The following is a 24,149-nucleotide window of genomic DNA, read 5'->3' as shown; positions in this document are numbered from 1 at the left end:
TACACCCAATATACCGGGCTTAGTCAGGGGCTCTTTGGTGGCAGTCGTGAAAGTCCAAACCTATCAGCAATGGAAGCCTTAATAAGACGGTCTCTTTTGGGGCTTAAACAAAATATACCAAGTTTAGTCACTGGCTCTTTGGTGGCCATCCTGAAAGTCAACTTATCGGTAATGGGAGCCTTAGTAAGATAGGTACCCCTGAAACCAGAGCATCGATCCAGGCTAGGTAATCAATTGCCTTATAAGGACTTCTATCTCGAATTGTCAATGTGCTCTTCCTGTTTTTTGATTGACGACTTGGATTGGAAAATTTCTTCAACAAATGGCTATCCTGGCTTGCCATCTTGATAATTCTTCTGATCTTTAGGGGCCTAACAACAAGGCTGACCCAAGTTGCCGAATTTTCTTAAGCTCGTTTTGGTCTTGATGGTAAGGTACCCATGAGGGGTATTGATTCCTAAACAGCCAAACTTTTGCTATAATTAGTTGAAGCCGTCTTGGTCGAATGCTGCACTAACCTTTTTGTTTTTTTAGTCCAAGCGCCCTTTCGGGTTTTCACCTGAACTGGATAGAAGTGGAGCTACATAACGATTTTCACCAACTTTTTCTTTTATTAAGGCTCTTTTACCCGTGAATTCGAGGTTACGTCCACCTTTTAGTTTCATTTTTACTCATGACACCCTTTCGGGTTTTCACCATGCCCGGTTTTCTATTTTTAGAACATTTTTACTCATGGCCACGCCCGTTTTTCATTTTTACTCATGGTTCCCTTTCGGGTTTTCACCATGTCCAATTTTTATTTTTTGGTAATTTTATCCATAGCTTCGTGACTATGTCCACCTGAAGCTCTCACTTTTACTCATGATGATCCTCATCGAATGCTCATCATGCCTGACTTTTTTTTTTTTTAAGAGATGAATCTCCTCTTTGATGATGCATAAGATAGAGGAGTTATAACAGTATAAGACTCACTGGGGTAATGGATACCGTGGGTGAGGTTTCAACTTAAACAACTTCTTACTACTTTTCAACAAGGATAGTTATCTGTTGGCAATTATTTCACGAAACTAAAACATACATGGGATGAGTTTTTTCTCCATGTTCTTGTGGTGCTATGAAAAATTTAATGGATTATCTCCAATAAAAATGCTTAATTCAGTTTTTGATGGGCCTAAATGACTCTTACAAATCGGTTCGCATCAACATCCTTCTCATGGAAACACCGACATTTGTTGTTAAAGCCTTTTCTCTTGTTCTTCAAGAGAAAAGGCAAAGTGAAATTCATCTTACTGCACCAAACATTGATGCCTTAGCCATTGCTAAATCATCCACTACTTCTAATAGATCTAATAGCTTGGAGGGTTGGATCCGACTACCATTATATTGTGATTATTGCCCAAGGACAACCACAAAAAGGGCTGTTGCTACAAGCTCGTTGACTATCCCAAAAAGAAGCTGAAGATTCATGTGAACATTGTGCAATTAACCACACTGCCACCTAGCTAACTATCTCTACCTAGTGAACTACAGTTAACAGTCAAACAACATCGCTAATAGTGCTAATCTTACTCGTAAGTTTCTTTATTGTTCTATTTTTGTTTCCTCCAATGTTTTTTCGATAACTGATAATGGTGCTACAAACTATATTATTTCATTATCATCTTTTTTTATCCATGCAACCTTCATCACCTACGCATCCTTTTAAAAGACCCAATGGTAGCGTGGCATCTGTTTTACACATTGGTACTATTGTCCTTTCTGATCAGATCTCCTTACAAAATGTTTTATGTGTCCTTGCATCCCAATTCAATCTATTATCTATTAAGAAACTTTTATATGATTTCCACTGTTCAATAACTTTTTTTTTTCCAACCCACTGCGTTATTCAGGACTAGTTAATGAGGAAGTTGATTGGAGCAGATAGAGAACAAGACAGACTTTATTTGTTCCAATCTTTTAGCAATGTGATTGCTTCCTCTGCCCAACACCCACAATCCATAAACCTATGGCGCTGGCGTCATGGTGACCTGTCCAATACTCGATTACAAACTCTTATTAAGAGACATTTTGATATTTTTTATTCTGTTGATTGCCATTGTCACGTGTGCCCATAGGCAAAACAATCCAGACTATCATTATTTTTTAGTTCATATTCTACCACTACACCTTTCAACTTATTCATTGTGATATATGAGGAGATTATGCTACCATTCTGAGGGCATCCTAATCTTTAATCTTAGTTGATGATTTTAGTCATAGTACTTGGATATTTTTAATGCTACATAAATTTGAAACTAATCTCCGCTTGAAAGTTTTTTTTTGCCTTGGTTAAAACTTAATTTAATTGTTCAATTAAGTCCCTTCGCATCAATAATGGAACTTAATTATTCTCCAATGATATACAACATTTTTTGCAAACTCAAGGTGTGTTCCATCAACACTCTTTTACAGCAACACCATAACAAAATGGTGTTGCTGATGAAAACATTGGCACCTCCATGAGGTTGTGGGCTTTGCTTTTCCAAGCCAATTTACCCCTTCAACTTTGGGGAGATTGCATCTTCGCTGCTGCTTACTTAATCAACAGGATATCAACTCCTATCCTAAATAGCAAAAGCGCTCATGAAGTTCTTTTCAATTCACCACCCAAATATAAACATTTAAAGGTTTTTGGTTGTCTTTGTTACAGCCATAATATACACCATTAACACAAGTTTGATACTTGTGCTCGAAGACGCATATTTGTTGGTTGTCCCCATGGGCAAAAATCCCATCGTTTAAATATGATCTCGACAATCACAAAATCTTCATCAGTCAAGATGTTGTATTTCATAAATATATTTTTCCATTTCAAAATGATCCACCACTAAATCCCTCAAAAAATCGTTATATCACTACCATTATCAAATCTACTTACACCATTATCCATAGAGAACCTTACTCCTTGAACCTCCATTCCACCCAACCCTCTACACCATCCCTCACCCTGACCAACTCCATACAAGAGCTGTCAACCCCAATGCCTCCACTACTACACCCATTGTCTATGCACCGATGCCTCCAGCTCTTCATCGTTCTGATCAAATCCATAAAAAACCAACCTATTAGGAAGATTATCATTGCTCCATTATTGTTCCATTATTGTGCACTCTACCCTTGTGACAACATCCTCTCATCAATATGTTCAAACTCCTCGCCATCCATTGAGTGCTGACTTTTCTTATTACAAACTCTCACAGCCATGTCATGCTTTTGCTGCTACCATTTCTTCTTCCCTTGAGCTTTCGTCCTCTAAACAAGCATCACTTGATCCACATTGGAGGGAATATATGAGCAACGAAGTTTCAGTATGTGAAGCAAATAATACATGGTCTCTAGTGGAACTACCTATTTGGAAAATACACATTGGCTGCAAATGGGTATATAAAATAGAGTATAAGGCCATCAGGACTATTAAATGTTATAAAGCTCGCCTAGTTGTCAAAGATTACTACTAGCGATAAGGCTTTGATTATCACGAGACATTTGCCCCAGTAGCCAAACTAGCCACCGTTTGATGTCTTCTTGCACTGGTAGCTATCAAAGATTGGTCCCTTCACCAACTTGATATGCAAAATGCCTTTTTAGATGGTGATTCGATCGAAGAGGTATACATGAAGATTCCACCTGATTTTTCATATTAGGGGGAGCACAAAGTTTGCCTCTTCAACAAGTCCCTTTATGGACTTAAATAGGCCTCATGTCAGTGGTTCACCAAGTTTTCAGATGCTTTACCAGCCGCAGATTATACTCAATCCAAAACTGACTATTTCCTCTTTAGCCGTCACAATGGTTCATCTTCTACTTATTTCCTTGTGTACGTAGATGATATTGTGATTACTGGGAATGATCCAGTTGCTATTGATTCTCTCAAAGAGTTTTTGTGGTCTTTTACGATATTTTTTGGGCATTGAGGTCCTTAGATAAATAAATGGTATTTTACTTACCCAACGGAAGTATACCCTTAAAATACTACAAGATATGGGCCTCCTCATTGCTCGCCCCAAGGCATTTCTAATGGAATAAAACCTCAAACTAAATTCTACAGATGGTCCTTGCCTAGAAGAACCCACTTCTTATCGCCGATTGGCTGGACGTCTCATATATCTCACCATCACTCAACCTGATATTGTATATTCAGTCCAAATTCTCAGCCAGCTCATGACTCAACCATGGAAATCACATTTCGATGCAGCAATCCGAATACGAAAAGGCACTCCAGGTCAAAGCAATCTTCTTTCTGCATCAAGTGTATTACAACTCACTACTTACTGTGACTTTGATTGGGCAAGTTGTCATCGAGTCTACTAAAAGATTCAACAAGGACTCATCTGCATAGCTTATATTCCAACCAAGCATCAACATGCCGACATCTTTACAAAATCTCTCGGCAAAGACCAATTTCATTTTTTAGCACACAAATTGGCATTCGCAATGTTCATGCCCCAACTTGAGGGGGAATGTTATAAATTACTAGGTAAACCACTTAATTAAATTGAAATTATTGCATTTGACTTCCAATCCCTACAATAAAGAGATTGATTGGAATTGAAATAATTGCATTTGACTTCCAATCCCTACAATCAAGGGATTTCAATTTAAATATTTTGTATCAATCTCCAATCCCTACAATCAAGGGATTTCAATTTAAATATTTTGTATCAATCTTCAATCCCTACTATCAAGGGATTTCAATTTAAATATTTTGTATCAATCTCCAATCCCTACAATCAAGGGATTTCAATTTAAATATTTTATATCAATCTCCAATCCCTACAATCAAGGTATCATAATTCTGACACCTCTATATATAGAAGCATTCTTTTAAATCTGACTAAACTTTAAGAGCAGTAGATCCATAAACAATAGTCTTGGAGATCTTTTGACAAAGCATTGAGTAGCTATGACAATACCATGTCATTACATCTTTTGGAGATCCAAGGGATTGAGTGGCTATGACAATACCATGTCATTACATCTTTTCCTTGAGGGAAATGAAGGAGAAGAAGGATCTAGTTTGGAACGAGGTCAATCAATAAAAACCTGTAGAATAGTTATCCCCTGTGAGAAGATGCAAGACAAAGACAAAGTGCTTGGACTCTGATAGTGTTGTAAAAAAAATGGAGTCTCACTCAATAAAACTCTCTCTCTCTCTCCTCTCTCTTTCAATCAAACGTGTTTTACTTTAAATTGATGCTTTATCCCAAAAAAAAAGAGAATTTAAAAAATTAATATTGTTTAGGGTCTCAACCTTGAGATTTCACATCTTACTTATAACTTCTACAAATAATCAGACACTAATATCCAAAACTTCCTAAACATCCAACAGGTTATCAAACATAGATATTTAGAACTTCTTTAACGTTTCAACAGGTTATCAAAAACATAAACCCATAACTTTTTACAATAACTTTTTTTTTTCAATAAAGAAGAACTTCCAATTTTTAGAGAATATTTAACTTCTAGTTATCAAACATGCTCTTATAGTATGCACTAGGCGCTATTGCTCTACACTATCATGGAATATGAAGAGCATCTTCCTCAAATTAAGGGAAGGTATAAAGAGGGCCCCATTCACCCTTAGAACAAAGACTCGTATCGCACGCCCCCTTAAACGTCTCTTCAAAATTTGAGGCGAAGGCAGAGATTGCTTCAGCATCCCATTTCACTTTCCCCCACGTAAACCTCTTTTCAAAATTGTGAATTGAATGCTTCTCTAAAAAGGCATGTATCAGTATCCAAGCATGAAAGAGTGATCAATGGAATAAAAGAGCGATCACTGAAGGGATTGGACCAAAGACCTAGGTGGTCAAGGCATTAAGGTGCCACCAAATGACCTCTTGGGTTTCATTCCCATCGATTAATAATTAAAAAAGAAAAAAATAAAACGGTAACATATCTACAATAAACATTGGACTCTCTTTCCATATACCATTCATGTCACCGTATCGGTATATAATACGATGAAACCACACTTTGAAAAATCCATGTTTGTGATATTTGTACAAACCCAAAAATTACATACACACTCTCTTCATCCCAAAAATTAATCATCATCCCAATAATTAATTCTCCAAAAAAAAGGAAAATTCAACTTGCACCTTAAGTATGTTCAAAATGTATCTTTCTCTAACAATGAATCTAGACCATCCGTTTGGTGAATTTCAATATTCAGGCCTTTACAAACTCAAAATCAACTTTTTTATTTTTAATATTATTCATCTAATAATAAAAAAGTCATAAAAATTTTTTGGAAAGAAAATAAAATTATTTTAAGACTTAGATCTAAACGTCTCATCAAAATAGACGGCCTATATTAATTGAACTAAAAAAATATTTTCTAAACTGTGTTTTTATATTTTTATTTTTTGTGATTGTTTATAAGAAAAGAGTATATATTTAAAAATTGAAATCAAACAAATATCCTTAACATGTTTTTTTAATATTGTTTTATTATATTATAATACAACCTATGCATGAAATAACTCCCCCATGTTAACTGTTGCATTTATCATTAGCAGGGCTTCTAACTTTTTTTGTTTGTGTATGTAATCCAGTGTTCGCAAAATCGAACCGAAACGGTTAATCGGACATGGGCTTGGAAGCGGTTTAACCGGCCGAACAGGTAAACCGGTTGATTCAACCGCTCGAACCGGGTAAGTCCTGAGTAGTAAAAAAAGTGTTGAAAAAAAATACAAAAAAAATCTACTAAAATATGAAAAGCATATAAAGAATGATTAAAACAAAACACATTCAAATGAAGTTGCAAATTAATGGAAAAAACAAGGATTTTAACCCATTTTATATTTTTCAAGGCCTATTTTTAAAACTTTCTAAAAAAAACGGGAAAATATAAAAGCGAGTATTAATGATCAAAACAATTTTTAATCTTTACCGTAATGTAAAGAATATTTAAAAATGCATTATAAATCAAATTCCCTATTTTTGAGAATTTATATACATTTTTTTGAATTTTTTTTTAAACATTATGCCCCAAGTTTAATTCAACAGGTTGAGGGTTAGTTGTTGATTATTGCAACAATATGCCCCAAGTTTAATTCATACGGCTGAACTACAACAAAAACAAAAACAGAGAATGAGGCAAATGAAAACTTTTATCAATTACGCTATTAATTGTACATTAAATATGATATTGAACATCTGCACAAAATGCTTGTTGACACAACTTTTTCATAGAACAAAACTGTTTAATAATATACAATGGATTTCCTTGCAAAAGACGAGAAATAATTACACGCAAATGCAGCCATTACTCAGGTTGTATTCATAGGTTTGCCCTACAATGAAAGGCGACAACCTCCAAAGTTATGACCAATTCAAAAGTAACTCAGCATTTCCTCCAAACCGTTCTTCTCAATTCTGATCACAAACCATGAATAAGTAGTTTTCAGATTTTGGAGTCCAAGCAAAATAAATAAACATATTTACAGTTAGTGAGAGTTAATATACCACGGAATCAGATGAAGATTTGGCATTCGGCTCGGATAGTGCTTCTGAATGCCTCGCTTCTGATTTCTCATTGGAATATCTGCCAAAAATGAGCCTTATAAGAATAAACCTTGTAATTAAGATCTCAAACAGCAAGATATTTATTTTTATTTATCAAATGAAATGAAAGATTCTTTGTCACGATGGTGTAGAGGCCTTTTAGAAGTTACGTTGACAGTATGGTCACCCAAATAAGCTCTACACAGTCCACCCAGAGAAGCCTTTGTTCAACTGGTATCACGCCATAGGTAATCAAGTGGGCAAATGGCCAAAGCTTCCAACCCGCCTGTGAAACAAAAACTTCAGTCTTTGCCAAAAATATGAACTTGGAGTTTACGACTGACTCTATTGTGAATCCCTATAAACTCTAAGCTTCAAAATCAATTTCAAAGGAGGACCGCATACAAACAGAAGTGTGAGATTTTTCATAAAAAACAACACTAAATACATTCATTTTCAGTACATTCATTGTCTAAATGCTTGAGAGAAATAAGGATAAGGAACTTTGATAATGATAGTAAATCTCAATTTTATATAACATGAAGAATATTGGTTACACGAAGAAAGAGAAGAATTAACTGAGAAATAATGTTTGCAAGCTCCGGTGCTCAACTCAGGATAGTTTTTGACAATCCAGAACATAAAAGATAAACAAAAAAGACTTCTAGAGAATCTTGTCCATAGTGATTATGCATTAAAAACTACAGAACTTTCCAGCATTTCGTTCCTTGTTGAGTAATTAATAATATGAACACTTGTTACATTATGCATATATACTTTTCCATTAGAGTCGAACTATGTTTCCTCGCATATTTTGAATCCAATTGTTATGTCATATATTAATGTGCTTTCTTCTTTACACAAAGGTAGAGACACACTTGCCCAGTTTAGAAGGTAATGAATATGTTCTCAACAGTGAAAGATTGACATCAATAACAAGCCTACTGCAAGAAATCTCCTTATTTCATAAAATAAACTTAACAAAAACTAGGGCTCCAAACAATTACGATCAATTAATACATATTATCAATTAATACATAACGAAGACCACATACAAAATGAAGACCAAATTTTATGCAAGGCAATGAAAAATCACCAAAAGATTTTCAAGAAGCATAATTGCAAGAAAACTACTACTGTATGAATTTGAAATACTCCCCATGGTTCTCAATAGATATCTGACAAATTCTGGAAAGTGGTCAAAAAGCACCGACTCAGCTTGAGACATGAAACAATCCCAAGGCTAGTTAATTTGGTGAGACTCAGCTGAGTCTCAAGAGATGTTATTGTTTCTAGTCGAAAACAAAGAAGAAATCCTAAGCAAGAAGGAGAAGGTGGCTCAATTCATACATAACAAAGGCGACGTACATAATGAAGACCAAACTTTATCAAGGCAATGAAAAATCACCAAAAGATTTTCAAGAAAGATAAATACAAGAAACTACTACTGCATGAATTTGAAATACTCCCCATGGTTCTCAATAGATATCCAACAAATTCTGGAAAGTGGTAAAAAACCACTGATTCTCCCAAGGCCAGTTCATTTGGTGAGACTCAGCTGAGTCTCAAGAAATATTATTGTTTCTGATTGAAAACAAAGAAGAAATCCTAAGCAAGAAGGAGAAGGTGGCTCAATTCATACATAACGAAGACCACATACCAATGAAGACCAAACTTTATTAAGGCAAAGAAAAATCACCAAAAGAGTTTCAAGAAAGATGATCACAAGAAAGCTACTACTGTATGAATTTGAAATACTCCCCGTGGTCCTCAATAGATATCCGACAAATTCTGGAAAGTGGTCAAAAACCACTGACTCAGCCTGAGACACGAAATAATCCCAAGGCTAGTTCATTTGGTGAGACAGAGTTGAGTCTCAAGAGATGTTATTGTTTCTCATCGAAAACAAAGAAGAAATCCTAAGCAAGAAGGAGAAAATGGCTCAATTCATACATAACGAAGATCACATACACAATGAAGACCAAACTTTATCAAGGAAATGAAAAATCACCAAATCAAGAAAGATAATTACAAGAAAACTACTACTGTATGAATTTGAAATACTCCCCATGGTTGTCAAAAGACATCCGACAAATTCTGGAAAGTGGTTAAAAACCACTGACTCAGCCTGAGACATGAAATTATCCCAAGGCCAGTTCATTTGGTGAGACTCAGCTGAGTCTCAAGAGATGTTATTGTTTCTCATCGAAAACAAAGAAGAAATCCTAAGCAAGAAGGAGAAGGTGGCTCAAATTAAGAGTCTCTAGAATGCATTTGACAAATCAATTCCACCAAAACTACTGCAGACAACCATTTTAAGGTGCCAAAAAGTTTACTTACAGTGAGCATGGGCCAAAACGTGGCCTTTAGTTCCCCAAAAATATTAGCTGGTGACTCAAATCGCAGCAAGCCTACAACAACATAATAGACACTGTTCCAAACTGCTGCCCATGCAGTTTGGTCGAACAGCACTTTTGCTGGAACTACCCACCAATCCTGAAATGGAAAAAGGGCCTGTAGAAAAAAACATACATATTGTTTCAGCTACCTAAGGCGTATGATAATCGAAATTCATAGCCTAACATACGACATGGATAAAACAAAGGCATCACTCAAATCAGTTTATTCGATAATCACCTCACAGAATTGGTAGTAGTAATGTGAGAGAGATCCGTGCAATGTAAAGCCGACAAGGCCGGATCTGAACATACGAGCACGATCAAATTCGAAAAGAGGTTTTCCTTCACAGCACTGCTAGTCAGTACAGTACAAGCGCATTGGTAAGCAATAGGTGAGTTTCATGTGTACTTATATATAAATATAAAGAAAGACAGAGAGAGAGAGAGAGAGAGAGAGAGAGAGAGAGCACCTGTGCAATCCAATCTCCAAGAGAGTAAACCACCCCACTGATCACCATCTTGGCAAGAACAGGGTTGGTCTTAAGAGCTTCTTCATAAGCAATCCAGTTATGTTGGGGAGCGTATCTGAGAATCTCAAAAAGTGTCCATCCCTGAAATATGACACAGGAAAGGACCAGTCTTATAAGCATGCAGTTTTACAGGCATTTACATAAACATCAGTTGGATTTGAATGAACATCAGTATCTTACCCCCCACCCACCCAACCAAAAATAAATAAAATTCCACAATACTCAACTCCATGCAACAAAATCATGCATCCAATATCGGGACTAGAGCACGTCAAAATTTAGACTAAAGCACATTGAGATATGCCACTATATCTACGTCACAGCTTACGGAGAGCCAGAAGTATACAAGACATAAAAAAACAAAAAGAACATGAGAGAAAAGAATACCCATACTTGCAGAGGACATTTTCGTTGCAGAAAATTACAGAGAATAATTATTAACATCAATTGACAAAGTTGTCTTCATGGCCTACAGCGAGTTGTAGAGAAACATCCCATGATTGCCTAGAACTCAAAATATATTGACACCTTACCAATAGTATGATTTAAAACAATAAAAAAAGATCATAGAGTAGCAAACTCTAAAGGTAGTTATTGGTCCCTACAAACAATCCACAATATTCAAGCCCAGAGAACAATTTTTGAAACATCAAAATATTACGAATTTTCTTGGAAACTATGATTAATCAGAGTTACTTTCATGAACCCAATCTATGTAACATTAAACTAGAAAAATTAAAAAGAATCGTGCATTATACCTAGTTAAAATCGATGTTAATGTACAATTGGAACAAGGAGTCCAATATTCGTATTAGCTCAAACCACAATCAAATGGTTAAAACGCTAACCGAAATCTGTTTCAAGTGAAAAATAACTTCACCAGAGAGAGGACGGGGTAATCAGGTAACAGGGCATCAAATTGAATAGCAATTTTGAAAATGACCAGCAGAAGAAATCCTATGCACAACATACCAAATGACAACAATTAATCGCATCCAACAAAACCTTTACCAAATGACAACAATTAATCACATCCAACAAAACCTTTCTTAAAAATCGAAGAGAGAGAGAGAGAGGAGCCTTACATGCCAATAATCGTGGTCAATGGTGAGCAGCTTGGTGATAGCAAAGGAACCAGCAGCAAGAACAATTGTTGCATTAATAGCTCGATCCACCAACTTATCTCCATCTTCCTCAATCTCGAGAGAAGACGAAAAAGAAGCAGAAAAACCCCGAACATCCATAACTCCACCCTCAAACGACAACCTTCCTTCATTACTAAACCCCCCAACCCGGTTCAAGCTTTGCTCCTCATCCGCTTCCCTGTTAATCCTCACCATAACACCATCTTGCTGGTCTACGGAGTTGTTACTCTGAACCGGAATCACATCAAGCTCATCAGAAACCGAACCCAAAGCCCAATTCCTCCTTCCCGCATAAAAATTAGAGCTCGGAGCTCTGCAAAATTTGGGGTTTTGAGTTCTGAAACTTTGAAAATTGGGATCCAGAAAGCCTTTGAAAGAGTGAAGAAAAATGGGTTTCGGCTTTGATTGCTTCATGGTTTTTCTGATAGGGGCAAAGGTTTGGGGTACAAGGCCATTGACTGAAGCCATTGAAGAGAACGGGGGGAAAGAGGGGATGATACCCTACGCTTATGGATAAACAATCGTTGAATTTGGGTACAAAGAATGGGAGGATAGATGGGCGGTATGGTTTATTGGGAAAGCGAATTCCCGAGATTGTGGGGTCCTATCCCAGGGCTTTGTGTGATGATCGTGGAATTGGGTACAACAACCAGAAAAATATTGCGTAATATAAATGAGGCTCACATTATAATCTTGTGGATTATAAGTAATGAAACTGAGGCACACAAATTATTTGAGTACAATTTTATATCGAATTGGCCTCTCTTTCTCTCTCACACACACGCCCCTTTTTGATGTATTCAATAAGGACCACTTGCACAAACTGGTGAATAACTGGGTCCTGAGTAATATCTGCCCCAAAAAATGCCCTTTAATTTCATTTAAGAAAATAAAACAATGAGAAAATGTTTTGATAGGGCTTCAAGTAAAACATTTTCTACCCCATCAAGGTATACTGTATATTCACTCCCTGGACAAAACACTTGCTAGGATAGGTCTTAAATCCTTAAATTTTGGGGATGTAGTCTCTACAACCCACAAAATGATTACTGTAGATTTCTTTTTGGAAAAAAAAAAACTGATGCCTCAATATTGAATAGAGGTCATCCAATTTTTGAAGGCTAAATCTAAGTGTCACAAAACTCATAATTTAAAATATCCTTTTTAAAATAATAATCTAGTAATTCTTATTTGGTTCCCAAAAATTGAGGCCATATACTAAACAATCAAATCAGAGCCCGCCTCAAAATTTTTACTAGAAGTGGTTGTTTGGATGCCCAAATATCCTCAAATTGATGATCTCAACATCAATATGTACGGACATGAGAAAAAAAATTGAATTTTATGTTTTGGAAATAGCGCATCTTGTAAATTTTTTTAACATAATTTTTCAAGATTTTCAAGTTTCATAGATTTGCTTGATCTACACTATTTTGAAGCTTTAAATTTTATAATTAAAGATAAAAACATATTTTAAGGCTATCACAAAGATCTCCGGTATTGAAACAACATTTCTTGATACTATTTGCAGGTAGGCTCTAATTTGATTTAGAGCTTAGGTTCTATACAAACTGCACCCATATATATATATATATATATATATATATATATATATATATATATATATATATATATATATATATATATATATATATATATATATAGGAAAACACTACGTAACGCCTATAGGTGAAAATGAACAGTGATTTTGCCTACCCCATCACCGTCCAAAATTCATCGCGCGGTCATAATTGTCTGGTAGTATTTCATTTTTCATTTGTTTTCTACAAATCGGAATGACCTGAAATTTGGAGAGTGTATTCATAAAAAATAGTGAAATCTTTGAAAAATATAAAAAAAATATTTTACCTAAAAATATTGACCAAAATACCCCTAAAAAGTTTTGGGGTATTTTGGTCAATTTTTTTCACGGATAATGTTTTTATAATTTTATTAGATGCACCTCAATGTACATACCCTCCAAATTTCAGGTCATTCCGATTTGTAAAAAAAAAATGAAAAATAAAACACTACCAGACAATCTTGATCGCGCGATGAAATTTGGATGGTGATGAGGGTAGGTAAAATCACCGTTCATTTTCGCCTATAGGTGTTGGAAAGAATTTTTCATATATATATATATATATATATATATATATATATATATATATATATATATATATATATATATATATATGGGATAAGTTTATATAGAGCCTAAGCTCTAAACAATCAAATTAGAGCCTACTTCAAAACTTTTACAAGAAAATGTTGTTTTGATGCCCAAGTATACTTAAATTGATCATCTCGACATCAAGATGCATGGACTTGAGAAAAAAATGGATTTCAAGTTTTGGAAATAGTGCATCTTGTTATGCATTTTTGGACGGTTAATTTTAAGTTATTCAAGTTTTCATAGATCTGCCGATCTACACTATTTTTTGTGCTAAAATTTTATATTTAAACATAACAATATATTTTAAGGCTAGTCAAAGATTTTCAATATTGAAACTACATTTCTCGACACTATTTGAAGGTGGGCTCAAATGATTGTTTAGAGTATATATATATATATATATATATATATATACACTACAAAATGCCTATAGGTGAATTTTTACAATATTTCACCTACGGTTTTATCACCGTTCAAAGTTTATCACACGATCACATATATCTAATAGTATTTGAATTTTAATATTTTTTTTACAAGTCATAATAATCTGAAATTTTGTAGGTATGTGCATCTTAGTGAAATGCACATGAATAAAATATAAAAAAAATAATTTGAATGACAAACATTACGCAAAATACCCCTATAACGTTTCAACGGTAATTTTATCATTTTATTTTATGTCTATTATTATTTTAATATTTTATTTTGGTGCAACTTGGTCATGTACCCATGCCCAAATTTTAGGTTAATCTGATTAGTAAAATAATTATAAAAACTCAAATACTACCAGATAACTGTAACCGTGTGATGAACTTTAGACGGTGATGAGGTGTAATTGAAGTATAATAGAACGTCACCTATATGAGTTTTGTAGATGCTTATATATATATATATATATATATATATATATATATATATATATATATATATATATATATATATATATATATATATATATATATATATATATATATATATATATATATATATATATATATATATATATATATATATATATATATATATATATATATATATACAAAAAATAAATTTATAAAAAATAAGTTGACCAAAATATCCCTGAAAAGTTTTGGAGGTATTTTGGTCAAATTAGTTTTTGCGAATTATTTTTTTAATATTTTTTTTAGGTGCGACTTGATGAGAATAATAGAGTCCTAAAATTTCAAGTTATTTTGATTTGTATTAAAAAAAAGTTAAAATTAAAATACGAAATGAGGTCGTGACCGTCAAATCGGTCCAGATTAAATCTAGGTCGTTGGGCTCATATGTTCATATGAGTTACTTATATATATATGTAGTTATATATATAGTGTATTTTGTAACACATTTTTGGAACGTCAATTTTCATGTTTTCGTAGATCTGTTGATCTACAATGTTTTTGAAGCTTTAAACTTTATAAATAAAGATGAAAATATATTTTAAGGCTATCACAAATATTTCCCTTATTGAAACCATATTTCTCTACACTATTTAAAGGTAGGCTCTAATTTGATTGTCTAGAGCCTCGGCTCTATATAAACTTTTCCCTATATATGGGAAATAATGGGGTAGGCCCACTATACTACAATTACATATGAGCCCAACAACCTAGATTCAATCTGGGCCGATCTGACAGTTACGACTTTATTTTGTATTTGAATTTTAATTTTTTTCTATAAATCTAAATCACATGAGAGAGAGAGAGATGCTGGTGTTAGCCCACGGGTTAATGGCTACAGTGGTAGCCAACAGTTCATATAGAATCTGGGCCGATCTAATGGTCACAACCTCATTTCGTATTTGAATTTTCATTCTTTTTTTACTAATCCAAATCACTTTAAATTTTAAAATATAAGTTGATCAAAATACCCCTTAAAAAAAATTCAAATACAAAATACAATCGCGATCATTGGATCGGGCTTATATATAGGCTTGTCTAGAGTTAACATCTGCTCAAAATACAAAGGTTAAAGTTAGAGGGTTGCAAGGGTAGATTTGAATTTTTACAAAAGTACAATTGCATTTTGGAAGTTAGTGTGCTCGAATTTTATTTGTAGAATGTTATTGTCTTTTAGTACAAATTTCTAATTTTACTTTTTAGGGAGATGACAAAGGTACCCTATTGTCTTGTAGTAATATTTATAAAATTGCTTTACGTAATAATGAAGATATCACAAAAAATAATTTTTTTTTAAAAAATAGACTACAAAATTAGTAAACCCACTTCTCACAACTCTCCCTATCTTTAACCTTTGTAATTTGAAAGGTTGTGAAGTTTAGATCATATATATATATATATATATATATATATATATATAATGCATTGGTTTGTTGGCACAATCCTATCCACTAGATGAAACTAAATATAGCTGATGAAATTGGTACTTGAATATCTGTCATTTTAAATTCAAATTCAAATTCAAATTCTATTGTCCCTACATCCAAATCCCTAAACTCTCGCCACCGATCTCCCTCCATGACAATCCAAGGCTCTCTTTAACCATGAGGCTCTCTCCTACTACACTCTCTCTCGCTGCATCCACCTATTTCTCTCTCATGGATGCAGAGAACAACATGAAGTCATTGATTTCTACGAACGACTATGAATATTGTTGGATGAACCTGCAAAGAATCTTCGAAAATGTACCAATCAAAATCAATTCAAACCCCCTCACCATCTCAATATCAATTCAAGCTGAAGCCTGATATCCAAATACCTGTATATGTAGAAGATTCTACGAATCATAGTGACACTAAAAATTGCAAGGATATGAAATCTAAGTTAAATCAAGTATTGTATTTTTTGGATGTGAATTTTTTTGAGCTTCCTGATTTTAAAAAATATTGAATTTTTTAAAGAAAATCAGTATAATAATTTAAAACTAGATGTGTCTATTTCAAATTCTTTCTTCATTTTTTGAGTTTCCATGATTTATAGTTTCTTTTATTAGATAAAAATTCTATAGAGAGAGAGATTCAGTACTTATGGTTTTGGACATGTTGGGTAAAGGTAGCATGAAAATTGACATCATTGTTTTCCTTTTTCTTTTATTTTTTCCATATTTTGGTACAAGTGATTCTGCATCACTATTGCACATAAATCCCTTTTATAAAGGGTAATAAGTAAACATGTTCACTTACCACGTTCCTTGACAAATTTTATGCATTGTAATTGCTAGGTAGATGGTGATCCACAATAATTCATTTAATTCCTACAAAGTAGGCTAATGGCTGATATATATGCCAATTGCTATTCATTTTCATATTTGAAATGAAAATTTTAAATTTTGAACTCAAACACAAACTTTCATCCAACATGACCACCAAGGGCACTTTCTCTCCATCAGTTTCCATTATAGTTCAAATGTGTTATGCAATTTCTAGTAAATGATATATTTTTTCTTATGTTAGGGGATATTGGATCTAATGTGCTGCTGCTAGTAGGAATTATGAGTTTGAGTGGTAGTGTTGATTTGAGTTTGATGTCCTTTGAAACCATAGGTATTTCATTTTTGAATTTCTTTGGATCATATATTAGTACCATTTTTCTGCTTGGTTTATAGTCTTTTTAACTCCGACCGTTTGTCCAAATCTTTGAAAACATTCCGAATCTAAACTTTGAAGGGAAAAAAAAATGAAACCTCAATAGTAATTCTTTTGTAGGAATTTGACTTGCAATTTTCTTTCTTGGTGGTAGGGAATAGCAAGGAAGCTTATCATGGAAGGTCCCACGCTGGTAAATAAAGAATGATAAAACAGTTGTGCTTTGCAACGAGCTTTGAATTTGTATAGAGATTTCAGAAAGATCAATCACATATTACGAGACAACGGGAAGAATGCCCTTCAATAAGTAAAACCAAAAATGTTGAAACTACTGTTGCTCTCATGAAAATCAGCTTATCAAGAACTGAGGGATTTTGGTGGAAGTTAATCAATAGTTTTGTACTTCGCTCCACATTTTTTGTTTTTTTTACTTTGTTGGTTGTACAGTGTGCTCTCATTAACACCATTTTTTTTTTGTAAAGAGTGTTGCCTCAAGCACCATTTTTTTTTTTTTTTGAAAAGAGTGTTGCCTCAAGCACCATTTTCCTATGGGTACCATTTTTTGTATAGAGTATTGCCTTCTCTTTTACTAGATCATGAGCTAGTTACTTCTTTTCTCAGCCCATACATGTATTTTTTTACTTCATTTCTTTGCAACTTTGATGGCAACTGATTTATATTAGGGAAAATTACTCAAAAACCCTCAAAATAAGCTTTTTAGACTTTCTACCCCCACCCTAATCTTTCTTTACTCTTTTTTTTAAAAAAAACCAACTTTCCTTACTAAACCCCGCCCATTGAAAAAGGTTTATTTATTTTTACCAAAAATACCCCTTTTCGTACCTTGAGCCCCCCAATTGAAAAGGTTTTTTTGTTTTTTTGCCAAAAATATCCCTTTCCGTACCTTGAACGTGCGGATCAAATCCTACAGACGGATCCCAATTTCTATTAACACCAGACCGCGGTTATTATTTGCCGAAGTGCTTATGAGAAAACAATATGCCGGATCGAATATCTAAAACGTCGGACTAAAGTGCCTGTGTATCCAGGAAACATATCGCCAGAGTGCTTCTTAGTTTTGCCGGTGTGCATTTTTTAGATTCCGGACTGGTTATTAACAGTGAATCAATCTCCAAAGTGAATTCAAGAAAAGCCAGAGTGCCTTTTAGTTTTGGCGGAATGCTTTTTACAGATGCCAGATTGTTTTTTTACAGTGAATCCGGAGTGCTTTCAGCAATGCCGGAGTGCTTTCTAATGTTGTCAGAGTGCATTTTACAGATGTCAGAGTGCTTATTTAACAGTGAAGATTCTCTGGAGTGCATTCAGAAAACGCCGGAGTGCTTTTTAGTTTTGCCGGTGCATGTTTTTTATATTCCGGACTGCCTATTATGTCACACCCCAAGAATTTACAATACAGATATTCTTGAGATGTGCAGTCAAAATATATATACATCTCTTGATAGGACAAATTTATAGTGGCGAGATCTTACAAAGTAACAAAAGAAAGTTAGCACAACAACAATATCTTCCAAGGTTGATCTTGACTAGCACTCAAAATGAATCCGCAGTTATCCTGAAAAAATGTTTACCATAGTTTGATGAGTTTGGCTACTCAGTAAGTGATCATCATAATCCTAAAAATAATCATGATTGAAAGGTATCAATATTTTCAAAAAGGAGATCTATTAACAGGAATGCATTAACAATTTCACTTTCAAAAAATACATAATTAAGTATAATCCGAATAATTGAAATGCATATCACATTTTAACATCAATGCATAATTCAAAAGATTTCACAAAATACCCTACTAGCGTCCCAAGTAGGTCACCTATATACCCCATCAGCATCCTGATGGGTCCACTTAATCCCTATCGACGTCCCAGGTAGGTCCACTTAATCCCTGCAGGTCCACTTATACCTCACCGGCGTACCGGATGAATCCACTTAATTCCTACCGGCATCCCGGATAGGTCCACTTATACCTCACCGTCGAACCGGATAAGTCCACTTGCGTACTTAAAGTATATCTAAATCTCTTTAAACATTCGAAAGCAGCAATATCATGTACTCAACATACCACTGAAATCATTAATATGAATTTCACTGAAACCATTAATAACAGTCACTTTCAATAATATTTCAAAAATAACTAATCAAATATTTTGGGCTCAAATTTAGAAAGGTAGCAGTTCGTAAAGACATTCTAGCATAATTGCCAATTTCATATGTATAGAAAAACTCTTACAGAAATTCAAGAATACAAAATCATCACAATTTATGGGATATCAATTCACAAATAAACATTTCACAACAATGCGGAAATCAATTGCAAAAATATCAATTTTTAAATAATAAGGCAATCATTTGTACATGAAATTTACAATGTCTAAATATTAAAAAACAGTAGAAAGAAATATCACAATTTTTTTAAAACCAGAAATATCACATTTATTACAATATCTAAAATTTTTAACATAGATAAAATATCACAATTTTTATTCAAAAGGTTATGTTTCAAAATAATGAGGTCGCGTGCACATAAAATTTATCGCGCCTAAAATTCATGATAATAAGCAGAAATAATTATTTCATTTTATTTTTAAAAAGAATGGATTATTTTTTTGAGACAATATGAGGTCACTTACATAAAAAACTTATAAAATAAAGATCCTGAACGCAAATATCACTATTTATTAAAAACAGACTATATTTCAGGAAGATGATGTCACTTACTTTAATTCCGAAATTGAGGGAGCATCCGTTTTGGACGTAGGCTTATCATATGTGTTATCGTAGTCTCGTGTGTATCGTTCATAGACCATGGTTAGAGAGAGAGGTTATAAATGGAGAAGGTCCAGTACATAGAGTTGTGGTTGGGTAGAGGAGATAAGCGAAAGAATCTCCTTTATTGTTGAAGCAGAGAATGCTTCTTGAGGAAGGGTTGATGAGCTGTTAATGAGAGAAAAAGAGAAGCCCCTTGACCCAAAAACGGAGAGAGAGAAAAAGAGAGAGACAGGGTAATAAAAACGATACACCTCAGATGCAAGGGGTTGCTTAAAGGGGTGTTCTTATAAAACTTTAAGTGGTGGACCTAAGGTCCACCCAAGTAGAATTGAACCCTCAAGTATATTAACAATAATATCGTTTATTTATTGTTAATATAAAAGCAACAATATCTTAACGGTATAAAATTATTATTATTATTATTATTATCATTACTAATATATACTTATTATTTTATTTATTTATTTTTTTGTATTTATTTCTGTTAACACCATTAATATTATTATTATATTATTTTATTTTATTTTGAAATTTCAAGATTATTACATATTAACAGTGAATCAATATCAGGAGCGGATTCAAGAAACACCGGAGTGATTTTTAATTTTGCCGGAGTACTTTTTACATGTGCCGGACTAATTTTTTACGGTGACCTAATCTCTGGAGTGCTTTCAGAAAATACCGGAGTGAGTTTTAGTTTTGCTGGAGCATGTTTCATAAATGCTGGACTGTGATGTTTGGAGTGCGTTCAAAAAATGCCGGATCCCCCAAAAATGCTCCAAGTTCTTGGTTTGTTCCTTCATTCTTTGTTTGCTATAAATACTGGTTTTCTTTCATCAAACAACCTTCTTTTTCTGTCTAGAAAACATATATGCTTTGTGAAATCTCTCTCTCTAGAATACCTCTATTGTGTAAAATCTCTATCTTTCTCTCTCTCTAGAGTACCTCTATTGTACGAAATCCCCATTTCTCTCTCTCTTTCTCTTTCTCTCTCCCTAGAATACCTCTATATTATGCAAAATCTCCCTCTATCTCTCTCAAACACATAGACACACTCTCTCTCCTCTCCTCTTCTCTCTATCTAGAATACTTCTATATTGGGTTGGAATTTCCTCTATATGTTATTTATTCTCTCTATAGCAAGATTCGATTAGTGTGAGGAAGCCAATGGAGAGAGAAAGAAATTCTTGGAGAGAGAAAACCGTGAGGAAGCTAATGGAGAGGGAAATCCTGTAGGAAGAAGAGGTGAGGAAGAAGCCCGAGGAAAATCGAGAAACGTAGGGAAGAGACCATGGTGGTGAAAGATAAATTGTGAGCATGAGAAAGAGTTTGTGAGCCCTGAGGAAGAGGCCGTGAGCCTTGAGGAAGAAGCCGTCAGCGTCAGGAAGATAGAGGAATGGGTAAAACCCAGTCGTGAGGAAAACAAAGTAAATCGGTTAACGGGTAAAGATCAAAACGGGGTAAAATTGTCTTTAACTTATCTTTTTTTAGGTTGGGGGTTTTAATAAGAAAAGTTGATTTTTTAAAGAAGAGTAAATAAAATGTTAAGGTGGGGTAGAATGTCTTTAGGGGTATTAGTAATTTTCCCTTTATATTATTCATGTAATGAATTGATTACATTTGAGAACATGAAATCAATAAAGCCACATTATGCTGCTTAAATTATTTCCTCTATCAATTACTTACACTTGTCTTACACAAGTTTATCATGAAGTGTCTTGTGATAAACATTTCATATAGGCTACATCAAAGAACCCATAAACGTTTAAGAGAGTCCGCTCCATATTCAGTAACAATGTCATCTGGATTGATTACATTTCCCCTGCTTTTACTCGTCTTATATGCCCTCTTAACGGATGTTGAAGTCCTCTTTAAGCAGATAAGAGTCACCGGATTTTCAGCACCTATTGCAAAAATATAATTTCCACAGATAGTTTGGCATACATTCTCCTCTGGTAGTCTTTCATGGTGGTACTTAACCTTATCCTTAATATTGTCAACAGATATTAATCTTCCTTTATGGTCTCTATCTGCAGTATATTCAACCTGTCACTTGAACCATCAGAAGCAATAAGTGGTGATTTAACAAAAGTGGGCACAAACAGACAACTCAATGCTTACTCCTCCAAGTATTATCCCCTGATTAATAATTCACTGGAAAGGCTCTTTTATTGAAACAACACCCATATCATAGAGGACCTGGAAAGGAGTGAAATGTTGCTTTGTAAACCTCAAAGGTTGAAGTGAGGGGAAGTGAAGGCATTAAAAAAGCTAATCACATATGGTCTTTTGGTGCATCAACTAAGCCAGCAGAACACTACAATTTGACTCCTACAACATGATAGCAAGGAAAATAATCACATCCCCATTATACCACGGAAAGATGTCACTAATAGCCTTAGATGACTAATTCATTTGTGCTTCCATTTCCACTACATAACTTCATAGAACAAATTATTTGGATAAATAAGCACTAAAGCCGTAGTGAGTAAAGTGAAGAGCACTCAGTATGGACATCCACTGCCCATGCTCATCAACAAACTGCAAGAGAGCCGCCGTCCCACTATAAGTTCATCCTTGCTTATCAACAGAACAGCTGCTTACCTCCACCATCCATTGATGACTATAGACGGTGGACGGCCAGTCTGAGCACCATGCAACTACATAGTTACAATTATATTCCTGAAAATTATTAACATTTCATATATGGAAAAGGTCTTTTCAAGAGAGAAAATGCCAAATAAATGACATGGCTAATTGGTTGATATCTTCGCCAAAATTTTACAAGGAAAGCAAAGCATTTTTCCAGGCTCCCCTTGAAATGTTGGTATCACAATTGGTTTGGGTCTACAAGGCACATTTTTTCTGCACTAGAACACTACTCATTAACAACCAGAAGATTAGTCAAGCACTACTCAAGCATTACTCATTAACAAAATCTCTCGCTCTCTCTCTCACACACACTCACTCTCACAGGGGCATCTTTCAATTAATAACCAGAGCACTACTCATTAAAACCAGAAGACTAGTAGCAAAATCTCTCTCTCTCTCTCTCTCTCTCTCTCTCTCTCTCTCTCTCTCTCTCTCTCTCTCTCTCTCTCTCTCTCTCTCTCTCTCTCTCTCTCTCTCTCTCATCTCACATGGGCATCTTTCAATTAATAACCAGACTACTCATTAACAACCAGAAGACTAGTCAAGCACTACTCATTAACATAATCTTTGTCTCTCTCTCACTCTCACTCTCGCAAGGGCATCTTTGGAAGTTATTAGAAGAAGATTTCATATTTAAAAGAAAACCAACAAATAAAATTGCTTTGAAAAAAACAATAAAACCAGCAACCAAAAGACCATTGATGCTTGCTCATTACATTTCTTTAAAATGGCTCATAAGAATATGAAGCATACACAAGCACATGTGCGAAAACAAAAAGTAAACAAACACACTCTGTTAAACACTTCTGCATGATCAGCAGCATATGACCAATTTTGACACTTAAAATATATCAAAGCCGATTCAAATAGGTCAATATTGATGTTGATCCACTAGCCATAATTTATATGAATCAGACTCAGGTTGATCAATCTTTTCCTAGTATGATTTCAAGCACAATTTATCATAAAGTTGTTGTTGATTTTGCTGATACAATATCAGCAGAAAAGAAAACACACACACTAGTAAGAAACACACACATGCAAGAATAGTTAACGATGGAATACACCAAAAACAAATCTGAATTTTCAACTGTTGGGGTGTTAAAGGGGATTGTATTACTATGTAGTCCAAAATTACAATTATTGGAGAAAAGGGCCACATATACAAAAAAATGTTGCTTCGGGCACCACTCTTTACAAAAAAACAAAAAATGTGGACCAAAGTACAAAAATATAGACCAAAGGACAAACATAGAGACCAAATTACAAAAATATTGATTAAATTCCAACAAAATCCCTCAGATCTTCTTGATAAGTGTTAACTATACAACTTCTCCAATACTTTTCAAACATGGGGAGCATGTGTGC

General features: G+C 34.3%; 1 protein-coding gene across 1 annotated transcript; it reads right to left on the bottom strand.

Moving 5' to 3' along the window:
* Positions 1 to 7,136: 7,136 nt before the first annotated feature.
* Positions 7,137 to 12,160, bottom strand: LOC18431527 (uncharacterized). The gene is made up of 7 exons (XM_006841649.4): positions 11,563 to 12,160; positions 10,418 to 10,558; positions 10,186 to 10,299; positions 9,889 to 10,062; positions 7,719 to 7,834; positions 7,510 to 7,588; positions 7,137 to 7,419 (listed from the first exon to the last, which is right to left on the bottom strand). Exons 1-7 carry the CDS (start codon positions 12,088 to 12,090, stop codon positions 7,414 to 7,416), a joined length of 1,158 nt encoding a protein of 385 aa, XP_006841712.2. The 5' UTR covers positions 12,091 to 12,160; the 3' UTR covers positions 7,137 to 7,413.
* Between the last annotated feature and the right edge of the window lie 11,989 nt (positions 12,161 to 24,149).

The sequence above is a fragment of the Amborella trichopoda genome, chromosome 2, assembly GCF_054954075.1.
Source record: "Amborella trichopoda isolate Santa Cruz 75 chromosome 2, AtrichopodaSantaCruz75HAP2 v2.0, whole genome shotgun sequence".
Taxonomy (NCBI): Eukaryota; Viridiplantae; Streptophyta; class Magnoliopsida; order Amborellales; family Amborellaceae; genus Amborella; species Amborella trichopoda.
Note: the sequence above shows the minus strand (reverse complement) of the source record. Positions and strands in the feature narration are given on the sequence as shown.

Excerpts from the sequence above, each read along its gene's own strand:
- LOC18431527 (XM_006841649.4), bottom strand. The coding sequence starts at position 12,090 with ATGGCTTCAGTCAATGGCCTTGTACCCCAAACCTTTGCCCCTATCAGA. Across the intron at positions 10,559-11,562 it reads TTGACCACGATTATTGGCAT|GGATGGACACTTTTTGAGAT; the intron begins GTAAGGCTCCTC and ends GTCATATTTCAG. Across the intron at positions 7,835-9,888 it reads CGTTTTGGCCCATGCTCACT|GCGGGTTGGAAGCTTTGGCC; the intron begins GTAAGTAAACTT and ends TTTGTTTCACAG.